This window comes from Convolutriloba macropyga, unplaced genomic scaffold (assembly GCF_964194025.1).
Source record: "Convolutriloba macropyga unplaced genomic scaffold, txConMacr16.3 SCAFFOLD_4020, whole genome shotgun sequence".
Lineage (NCBI taxonomy): Eukaryota > Metazoa > Xenacoelomorpha > Acoela > Convolutidae > Convolutriloba > Convolutriloba macropyga.
Genome location: NW_027449667.1, coordinates 2321 through 14152, shown reverse-complemented (window position 1 = coordinate 14152; position 11832 = coordinate 2321). Strand labels below are relative to the sequence as shown.

General features: G+C 35.5%; 1 protein-coding gene across 1 annotated transcript; it reads right to left on the bottom strand.

The window, feature by feature from the left end:
* Positions 1-2428: 2428 nt before the first annotated feature.
* Positions 2429-11077, bottom strand: LOC142355229 (uncharacterized). Its single transcript, XM_075407457.1, has 3 exons — positions 10452-11077; positions 4208-4434; positions 2429-2764 (listed from the first exon to the last, which is right to left on the bottom strand). Exons 1-3 carry the CDS (start codon positions 11066-11068, stop codon positions 2502-2504), a joined length of 1107 nt encoding a protein of 368 aa, XP_075263572.1. The 5' UTR covers positions 11069-11077; the 3' UTR covers positions 2429-2501.
* Positions 11078-11832: the final 755 nt, after the last annotated feature.

The window sequence follows — 11832 nt, the reverse complement described above, 5'->3', positions numbered from 1 at the left end:
CAGAATACTTATTGTCCCCAAAAAAATCAATGTAGAATTCAGAGCACTTTTCCGAGCTTGTTATGAACATAATTAACTTCAATAGAACAATTATAATTATTCTACAAATTGGTCTTCACTTGACTGTATCAACGGCAAATACAGCGACTGAACACCTCTCCATTGAAAACAAAAAAATAATTATGTGAAAAAATTTTGTTCATCGAACAAAGAAAAGTCTTAGGTTGTGACGTTATTGGAACAAGGTTATAACAAAAGAAAATCTGGTGAACGAAAGAAAGTGTGGACATAGAATCTCTCCGTCTGAGATGGTCTGGAAATGCCGATTTCCATCTGCCACCTCAACTTGGGTATCTTAGACGACCGATATTATTGACTCACAGAAGATAACAGCCGTTTCAGAGAGCTCGAAGACCCAAAAGAAAAACTGGAAAACCAAACAGTCGATGCAATTTCAAAAAGTAACACTAATTAGTGCTAAAAATGACGTATAGAAATTATAGCAGCAGCAGCAGCAGCAGCAATTTAGCAAGGACGCAGTTGGACAGTAATGAAAGACAGATACTGTGAATAATGTGAGAATATGACAGGCAGTTATGCTCACTTTTTATTGAGAAAATAAGCTCTGGTGATATATTTTCTAACAGAAAACCAATAAATGATGAAAACTTTTTGCTTCAAAACAAGCTCTCTTCCACAGACGGCTGATGAAAAAGCTTTGTTTTACAAATCATTTGAGAATATTTTTGCAAGATTTGACTTCCAACTTTAATTTTGTTCATATGCTACCTTCAATTTTACCCACCGAGGTCAAAGTTTTTGAATTCACTCTTGTCTTATCGAATTTGCTAGCATATTAATCAACCGCAGTTGACGACTCATGACCTAAGCGTCAATAATTATCCGATTTGATTTATTTTGCTTGATAAATTGAAAGCAAATCTGCATTATTATTCTACACATTTTGGTTTGGCACCCAAAAACAAACTATTTTTGGGTAGTAAATAAACTAATTCGAGGTATTGAAAGGATTGAAAATTGCGTCAAGATTTTTATATACTTGACGTAATTTCTGAATCGCCGTACTCACAAAAAAATATTTATTACCAAATTTTCAGCAAAAACAACACAAACGGGAAAACGTCGGTGAAGGCGTTTTAAATTCCACACAACCAGCTTAAAGATTTTACGGCAATTTTTACGGCAATTGATTAACAGGATTTTTGTCCCAAGAATTCAAGCCAAGGACGAGACTCTGAAAATTAACAGATGGAACGCATAAAAACAAATAATCATATGAAAAAAACTGCAAGTGTCTCAGAAACTGCTTTCTGGGGGGGGTCATATTTTTTATATCTTCGCAGTCACTGCAAACTGACAGTCGGCTATCAGACAAACATTCGATTATCAAATCATGAGCAACTGGGCATAAATTAACCGGCATGTCGCAAAAGTCACAACTAAAAAAACGGTCCCAGCTGTTTCAGTTTCTAATTCCCCAATTTCCAACAAAACTGATTAATACTTGACGAAGCAAACAGTTTTTAAATTTTGTATCTCCGTCTTGTTTTGCTCTCGCTTATTTCTGCATAATTGAGTTTTGAACAATTTTAATGAAAATTTGAGATACACAAGAAACGTAATACATGGTCATATTTCCCTGAAGGACATTCAGTTTGCAAAAAGAACAAGATAATTTCAAGGATTAATGCTAGTTGTTTATTCTTTGTACAATAATAGGTATTTATGTTGTTATTTTGTATACTTCGTAGAAAAATTACATTACTTTTCCATATTACGATTATCTAAGATGCACAGGGGACCCACCATAAACCTTTCTTGGTAACCATATCCCAGTCACATTTGGAGGTTATGGTAATTTGGAAACCATACAGTAGACCATGGGAAAAAAACAACATTGCTCAAAAAGATCTTAAAACACCCATGCATTGCACTCTGAGAGAAGAGCTAACTCAACGCAACACTTGAAAAAAATCACGTTCATGGTGTCTTTCAGCGATAACCAGGACCATGCACGTTTATGGTGCCATGTTTGACCATGAAAGTCAAAGTCAAAAATACCGAACATTAGGGAGAACAATTAAACTAACATCTTTTGACTACGTTGAGCCTTCCAAAAAACAAATTCAGCTAATTTTTTTATTATTTGTTTCTCGCAAACGTATCTAAAACCATAGTTTTGTAAATTCATTATTTCTTTTTTATTTTTAAGGATACACAGAAACAATAGGGAAAACATGTAAAATGTAAAACTGAATAATATAATTAAGACAAGGGCAATTTGACAACCCCCCCCCCCCCCCCCCCCCCTGATATCACGTTGTATTGTATGTCATTAAGTGGCTAATCTTTGCACTATTAGATATTGTGGCAAATAATAAGTACCCGTTATGCAGGGGAAGGGGGTGGGGTTGCCGAACAAAGTGACCTCTAATCTAAATAATCGAAAATTAGAAATTTTAAAATCTTTAAAAGAAAATTTAAAACTTCCGGATGTGACTGAAAGACTTGGGGCAAATTTTTGGACCCAAGTAGGAATAAGCATCTCTGTGTGGGTTTCCAGTGATCGCTCTAGTCTTTGACTTCTTCCCGTTCATATGCAGTGTGTAACTGCAGTTGACGAAGTTGTCAAAATACGACCCATCGACTGTTAAATCGAACAGCTTGGGGGGCCGGGCTCCAACTTTGACCATTGTAGCGAGTAACCGAAATTTGAAAGAGGGTGCAATTGTTAAATGTGGCGCTAAAATAAAGAAGTTAAGCTAGAAGTTAACTTTTTATTATCTAGTTGTCCTCAGGTAGACACAGTTATAGTCGCCATCAAGTTATTAGACTCCGAGGCGAAGCCGAGTTGTTGAATAATTTCGAGAGGGAGATTAAAAAAACGTGTGATAGAGTTGTAATCATCTCTTTTTATGATTACAACAGTCGCTCAACTGTTGAAACTGGCTCCCAGACCGAGGGGTGCGCTCGAAATTGTCCTGATGAGACTTATTCGAACGCATACCTGACCATTTTGCGCTAAAAATTACAGGGCAGTTTCGAGCGCACGATTGCACTTGAGTCTGATCATGAACGGCTTCGAGCGCAACTGGATCTGATCATAAGCGGTTCGCGCTCAAGATAGTGGTTATTCCTGCGCTCGACAGCTTTCGATCAGAGAGCGTTTCCAGCTCAACTGAGTCTAATCAGAAACAACTTCGTACGCAAGTGGGTCTGTCCAGAGATCATTGAGAGTGTATTATTTTTTCAATGTTTTTTTCACTTAGAGTTGTCGTCTCAGCCAGGCAGTTTTCTAATCATAGTCTAGAGTCCGATGGCTCTGATCAGAACCAAATGGTCCAAACGATATCAAATTCCGATCGCCTTCAGAGGATTTTAATTAACTGTGTATCAAGACGTTTCTTGTGGATTGGTGAATATTTCTAAAATTTTCGTTTTTAAAGGGTGATTTTTTTATCGAATTCAGATTTTTATCGAATACTGCATTAACCGCTATAAACAACAAATCTTACAAAATTTGTACAGCATTCACGGCTATTTTTACACTTTATAGCAATTGTTAGCGGTGACCCGTCGAATCGAGCGTCTGATCAGAACTGCATTTGAGCGCAGGTGGGTCTGATAAGAAGTACATTGTAGCGCAGGTGGGTTTCATCAGGAATGCAGCATTCGTCAGGAATGCTGCAACGCGCCTGAGTCTGATTAGAGACGAATTGGAACGCAGTCCGAGCGCCAAGAAACTGTCGAGCACACTTGAGCTTGATCAAAGAATGCATTCTGAGAGCACAGTAATCGTCGAGTGCGGTTAAGTCTGATCAGAAACAAACTCGAACGCATTTCGTCTGTACTGAAGGTATTGAGAGCACTTGAGTCTCATCAGCGACGGTTTCGAATGCAATCCAAGCTCACAAAAACGGTCGAATTCGGTTGAGTCTGATCAGAGGCACTTTTGTTCTGGGACGGTCAGATGAGGACGATTTCGAGCGCAGTCCTTATCCTGTTTGCAACCAATCACAATTGATTTTTCAAGAGAACTCATTTCCCTGCGGATAAAACCATGTAAAAACCAAATGGTTCATTCGATTGTTTTTTTTTTACATAATTGGTGAGGCATTCTATGCACGAATGAAATTTTTTCAAAATTTAATTAACCAATTTTAAAATTTTTGAGCTCTTTGCTTACTTTTCTTTGGCGTAGATGGCTGGTTCTTGTACCCCAAAACTATAGAAGCTGCTTCGTGGACCAGTGGAGGGCCCAACGCTAAAAACTTTAGCCCCTGTCGGTAGGTGTCGTTCATTAAGTGCAGATACTTCAGTAACACAGGGTTGTGTTTTTGAAAGTGCATTGTTCCCTGGTTCAGCATTCTCGATTTTTCCTTTGATCTGGGTTCGCATGTTTCGGTTGGGTATCTGTCAAAGCAAAAAAGTATTTGAAAATTTGAACATTCATCGTTTGTGCCCACCCCCTCCCCCTTCCCCCTCCCAGCTCATTGGGTACATTTTATTGACGCACGTGCCATATTTTTATTTGTGCACGTGTCACCCAAACTCATGTGCCATTTTTTACAAAAGGATTTACCATGTAATGACACGTGCTCTGTAATTGGTGGGAGCATAACGTACTGGGGGGGGGGCACAAATGGAAAAGATCCAATTTTTTTGCTGATCGAGGCTTGTGAGATTTTGTGAGATGTTACAAGACTCGAAAACATTGCGGTGAGTTTATAGTAAAAACTGGAATCGTCAAATACACATAAAACAAGAAATTGCCTCCGAAAAAGTTCTTTCCGCGGAAATTTATGTTATCATATCTGTAATTGTTGGCTGAAAATTTTGAAAACGGAAAATGTTTATTGTTCAAGATCTTTCCAGACCAACGCTTATCCTGCAATACGATATAAATGTTGCAAGATCTTGCAAAACTATGTTTATCTTGCAGGCTCATCAAGATATCAGATCGCCCCTTGACTAAGTAAATAACAACTCTTGTGAATGCGTTTTTTTATGAGGAAGAGAAAGTAGTCAACGTGGATAAAAATTCACTATCAAGATGGTCTAAGCATTCTCTTTTCGTGAATTGGCCTACAGCTCTTTTTAGCCAAAGCTTTTTTTTAGCCAAATGGGTATCAACTATCGATCTTTGATGAAAACTAATAAAAGCGGTTTTCCTCGAAGCTGAATTGATTTGACAATAAAATTTGAAAACAGCAAGTGACACACCTAAAAACAAAAAAAAATAAATGCCTTGAACAATTTAGCCTTTTGTCAAAATTTCAGTTATTATATTTGTTATTGGTGGCTAATAATTTGCACCATTTTCTCTTTATCAATTTCCCTTTTTTATTCACTTTCACAGATGGAAAAAGGTACGCTATGAAAAACTTGTGGAGAGATATTACTTTGACCGATGCAGGATCGAAAATATCTGAAAACGACAGAACGGTATAGTTGTCATTTCTAAGCATCAAACTTTTTTTCTCATATTAGATTTTAAGAAAAGAATAATGACCAAAGGGAAATGGTAGAAGGTTGAGAGAGAGAGCAACCTAATGTAAATTTGCACAAGATAATCTAAAACATAGATTGATTTGTTCAACGTATACTTGGCTAGACAAAAGAGGAGCGAGACAGAACGTGAGAATTGGTTATAAGAGACGGCCAAGTCCTCGATGTTAATAGCATTTGATGATAGGTTTAGCACAACTCGGCTTGCAAATTAAAATATTGGTCGTATTGGTCAACTTTCAAAGTAGTTGAGCCTGTTTAGACCTCTAACATTTTATTTTTATCAGCAAAACAAAAACGGATAATTTAGGCATATTTTGTTCAAATTAACATAAAAAAATTGTTGTCCAAATTATGATCTGAAAAAATGTTGCTCAGGGAAATAATGCCCCGATGTTGAAAATTTACCTTCAATAAACAAAATAACTTTTGATTCTAATTTATACATACAAGAACTTATAATCCTCTTTAATGCAAAACAATAAAACCCGCATAAAAAGAGCGTTATATTTAAGTGTGTTATCAGTAGAAGTTTTTTTTATTCCGACCCCACTAGTGGGAGGGGGGGAGGAACTATATACTCAAATGGGTTTTTTTTGTTCAGTCAATTTTGGCCGATCGATATATTCATGGCGGAGAAATTTGAGTGGTATCATTAAAAAAATGGTCAAGCGTAGAATTCAAAATAAAAAAGATTTTTTAGATTTTCGTCTTTTTTTTCGAGGAGTTATCGAGGATTGAAGTTTTGTGTGCACACGGTATATTTGTTTTTGATTTTTCTTCAAATTAAGATATTTTCTATAAAAATAGTACCGCAAACTTAAATTTATTTTCGAAAAATGAACCAATTTTGTGTTTCTAATAGACTAAAGGCGATAAAAAAGACTAGTTCTGGTCTCATAGGGAGCTTCAGTACAAAAAAAATTCGAAATCTATTTGAGAGCTCTTTTTTTTATAAAGTTTTCTACTTTTTTGGTTTTTTAAGTCACCTAGAGACAAGTCAATTTTCATATCGAAGTTCCGTTAATGAAAAACCCCTTTTACAGTCAAATGAAAACCAGTGAACAAAAAAATCGTTTTCAACGAATTGCTCAAGTTTTTTTTAAATGCGACTATGAGTTGCCGAATTTTAAATGAAATTTTGAACTTCTTTTAGAGGTTTTATTAATTTTTTGGAGTCTTATGGCAACAACTCATTGACTAACAGTGCAAAATGTTCCGTAATTAGATTTAAGTGAGCATATCTAGTGCTTTGAGTGGACAGCTAATGGCTGTTAAGACTTTAAATTAATTTTTCGAAAATTTTTTCGAACATTAACCAATTATAAACTTATTATCGTGAAATGTAAGTCAGTCTCTGTGATTACAACACCCTCTTCCGTCCTACTGTAACCAAATTTGATCTAGCTGACCGTTTTATCTTCTAACTTTTCGCAATATGACTTCAATGACACAAGATTTCAAAAAGTTTTAAATTTTTTTTGGACATTTCCGTATTATTGGTTACTTTTGAAATCTTATGACATTATCCTAAAATTGACAACTCGTATAGGCTTCAAGAAGACATTCAGTGGCTCACAGATCAATTTTTCAGAGAAAAACTTATGGTTTCAAATGGCTTCGACCTCTACTGAACTTTTGGTTTTTGCTTGATTTTGTTGATGTTTTCATAGTCATAAGACTGGTTGTGGTGTCTTATTGATCACCTATGCAAGTAAGACATCAGCACATTCCTATTGAATCATATTTGAGCGTATTATTGACTTCCGCTGAAATTTATTGAATTTAATGGCTGTAAAGATTTTCAAAAATTTTTTTGAACATTAACCAATCTTAAAAATTTCACGAACTGTTAGTCAGTCTCAGTATTGACAGAACCCGATTGCTTTCTACTGGAACTAAAATAAATTTAGTTGGCAGTTTTATCTTCTAACTATTGATTTTATGACTTCAATAACACAAGAATTCAAAACTTTTTTTAAAAAAAACTTCGGACATTTTCGTATTATTGGTATCTTTTGAACTCTTATCACATTATCCAAATATTATACACATTATCCAAATAGTATTCTAACGCCATTGGCTTGGAAATGTCATTCAGTGAATCACAGATAGAGTTTTCAGAGAAAAGCTAATGGTTCAAATGGCTTCGAAAATTTCTTCTTCGCACTTTTAATCCTGATTTCTGCTTTTTGCCTGCTTTTGTTGTTGTTTTCTTAGTATTAAGACTTATTCTGATCCCTGATTGATTAACCATGCATGACAAACATTTTTTTCCCGCCATCGTGTTATTTCTGAGCGTAGTTATTGATCTCCGTTAAATGATTTTGAGTTTAATGGCGGGTAAGACTTTTATAAAAAGTTTTTCGAAAGTTTTTTGAACATTAACCAATCCTAACCTTTTTTTCGTAAACTGTCAGTCAGTCTTAGTACTTTTGGGATCCTTTATTTTTTCTAATGCAGCCAAAAATAATCTGTTTAGCGGTTCTTACTTCTAGCTTTTAGTTTTAAAACTTCAATGCCAGTAGTTTTCACATATTTTTTTAAATTTTCGGGTACTTTTTCTTATTTTGGATCCTTTTGAAATCATATCACACTATCCTAATACTGCTAGTTCCCATTGGTTTAGGGAAGACGTCAAACGGATCATATATAAAGTTTTTAGAGAAGAACTTATGATTTAAATTGCTTCGACACTTTCTTCTGGCATTTTTCTATTAAATTTTTGGTTGTTGGCTGTCTTTGTTGTTGATTTAATCCTTAATAACTTGATTTTAGGTCTTATTGACCAAATATGAACAGCCAACCAACTTGTTGTCCCATAGAGGCATAATTTAGCGTATTTAGAGGATTCTGGAGTTTTCTCAAAAATTTCGTGGTTCTAATGTGTTTGTTCATATTTGATATTTAAGCAATATTGATAAAAAAAGACGAATCCCATTGCTGTTAAAAAAATTTATCTAACGTATAAAAATTTTTTGTGAAAAGTTCATTTTTTAACGCCTTCGACACTTTTCTTGCTCAATTTCTTTCCTGAAATTGCGGTTTTTGTCTGTTTTTGTTCTTTAGGTAGCCGTAAAGTGCTGACAGGTCTCTTAGGCTTTTAATTGAGGAGTGAAATAATAATGTTACCCGAATCAGTTAGTCAGTTTATAGCTTTTAGTCTTAAAGTTTATGATATACATTTTCAAACATTTTTCAAACTTTTCAGTTTTTGTTGTTCTTTTCGTCAAATTGTAACTTATTTTCATCAATGAGAGGTCACATCCAACTCCTTCTATCCAAAACCTGACTTATCTAATGATGTTATTTGTCACCGATGCTTTCTTTGCTGGACAATATTCGTTTTTTTAAAAGATTTTTTTGTGGTCATTTTTTGCGCTTCTTTTTCTCTTCTTTCAGAACAATCGCGTAATAACAGATCTCAATGGTTTACAAATGTGCCCAAAAAAAATTATTTATTCTCTCAGGATTTTTTAAGCAGTTGAATTAGTAGAAACAAGAATTGAATTAAAAATACATAACATTCAGCTAATAGCTAATGATTTTTATGGTAGCAAAAGTTTGTGTTTTAGCAAATCGTTTCTAACTTTTTAGGTTTTTCTTTAGTTCGTTTCTAAGGCTTAAACTACCCAAAGACAAAACTTTTTGGTTTTGTAGTAACTTTTTAGTAATTTATCAAGGATTATTTTGTTAAAAGCTAATGATTTTTAAGACTCTTGAAATTTCTTGGTTTAAGAAAATATTGATTAACTTTTTTCGCCTCATCGATCGTTTTCATTGTTGACTTGTAGCATAGTCTCATTAAGAAAACTTTCCGTCCGCTGTATAGTTAGAAGAAATTAAATTTGAGTAGTTAAGGTTTTATCTGACTGCATTTTGACGTTGTTACTATGAGCTTTTAAATTTAGATATTCAGTTTTGCCGTGAAGTATTTGTTTTTTTCTCGTAGTCTCGTTAAGGTCAAAATTTAAGGTCTATTAGCGCTGTAATAAGACATGGCATTATGTATTTCAATTAGTAGATAGGTTGTGTAACGATTGCTTTAAACTCGATCATCTATTTTTGTTATTTCTTCATTTGGTTGACAATTAAGTCGAAAATGTAGATGAACATCACTCGGGTCGGAACATCATGTGCGAACGCACATTAACGAGCCGCCTTGTCTGTTATAGAATTTTTTCCCCAGACTAGAATTTAACGGGACGAAAAATGCAAAACATTGTCAAGCTCTAGTTCAACAGAAGTTGTACCCAACATCAGGTCCCAACTTGTACCCAGACAGACCAACTTTCTGTTTGGTCCCTCGTGCCCCCAACGTAAAATTCCCGACAGAAAGTTTGTATTTCAGTTACTATTTCTTTGACTTCTTGTTTTGCTAATTTTGCTTTCTCAAAATTGATGCAATAATTGACAAGAAATATGAAAATTTTGGCACTCATGGCCAAAGCAACTAATCTTGGAAATATGTCTATTAAGTAATAGAGAAGTAAAGAGAGTGTTATTATTTTCTGTTTCAGGTTGACAAAATTGACCAGGTCTCGGAATTCTTTTCCAGGTTACCGTCAAAATTTTATTATTTTTTTTTATTGTAAAAAGTTGTCGGTATGTTTAATCTCAAAAGCAAAAAGTCTGTTTTAATGATTTTTAATTTTGATTGTCATGACGTTATCATTTTTTCTGAGTATCCGTGAATTTTTGGTTTAAAATGAGAGGAGAATTGCGGATCTTTTCCGTTTGTGCCCCCCCCCCCCCCCCAGTACGTTATGCTCCCCTCAATTACAGAGCAAGTGTCATTACATGGTAATTCATCATGTGAAAATATTTCACGTGTTTCTGGGGGGTTAAAATAATATGCGCCCACTAAGCTGGGGGGGGGGGGGGGGGGGCACAAACGGAAAAGATCCTAAGTTGTTTCTTACGTGGTAATATTATCCAATACGATAGTGTTTTGAATTTGACGGAGGTCTTTAAGCGTGATGACGTCATGATCCAAATAAAATCCGCCATACTTGAACAAAACAGCCGCTCTCATCAAATCGCTCAGGTGCACTTTGAAGTGGCTGTTTTTCCAGTCAAGCCTTTCCACAATTCCATCTAAAGGCGTTCCAGCGAATAACTCAGGAATTTCCACATTGTAAAAACTCAGTTTATCTGGGTAGAATTCTTGGACTAAATCGCAGAGCGCTGGGTGGTCAATTTTTAAAGTTTGGGTTGATCGGATCAGAACCTTTACCGGTAATTTCCCGACCCGTAGAGCTGATTCGAAAGCGCACATAACTCGACCCGTCATTTTTCGCCCGGGCGATGATTCCACAAAGAAAACTTGGTGGTTTTTATTCGGGTTATGATAGGGAAAAACTGGTAATTTAATGATTTTACCACATAAATTTTTATGGTATTGGTTCGCAAATTGTGTACCAGATTTAGAGGCATTCGGAAACTGGTTAAGATAAAATATGGTGAAAAATCCGGCTTTGTATAAGACAATAGTGATGGCTGAAGTTATAAGAAAACTGTTCAAGCGAAGATTATTCATATTCTTTATTCTGAATTTTCGAACTTTCTGCAGCTCTGTCTTCAACAGTCACGAAAAACGTTTAGTCACAGCTCGTTATTTGTTTGTTTATTCATGGCCATCTTTATTTATAGTCGATATTTTTATACGCTAGTTTGTAATTCATCTTCTTTTACAGCACTACATTAACGATAAACATTTTCGATAGAATACTAACAGTATACAAAGACGTTTTATATTATTTTGTAATTGATATAAAGACTCTGAAAAACGCGATGAAAAAGAACACATACGGAAGTCCAGACACACACACGCACATGAACTCGCACACCCACACACATCTACACATATACACACACACACACACACACACACACACACACTTACACATGCACACACACATACACACACACACACACGCAAACACACACACACACACACTTACACACACTTACACAAGCACACACAAGAACACACATACGCACAAACAAACACATACACACATACAAACACCACACAAACAAACACAAAACTTTACATATGCATACACAAACACAAACAATCACGCACACACACCCAGAGACTCACACACACACACACACACACACACACACACACACACACACACAAGCAAACACAAAAACACACACACAAACACAAACGCATAAACAATTACACATGTACACACATACACACAAACACACACAAACACACACAGACACGCACCAACAAACACACACACGCACACACAAGCGAGCGCAAACACACACACACACACACACACA

What these genes read in the sequence shown, in the direction of transcription:
- LOC142355229 (XM_075407457.1), bottom strand. Translation starts at nt 11,068, where the DNA reads ATGAATAATCTTCGCTTGAACAGTTTTCTTATAACTTCAGCCATCACT. An exon ending in GTATTGGATAATATTACCAC is followed by an intron (nt 4,435 to 10,451) that starts GTAAGAAACAAC and finishes TTGCTTTGACAG; the next exon opens with ATACCCAACCGAAACATGCG. An exon ending in GCCATCTACGCCAAAGAAAA is followed by an intron (nt 2,765 to 4,207) that starts GTAAGCAAAGAG and finishes TCTTTATTTTAG; the next exon opens with CGCCACATTTAACAATTGCA.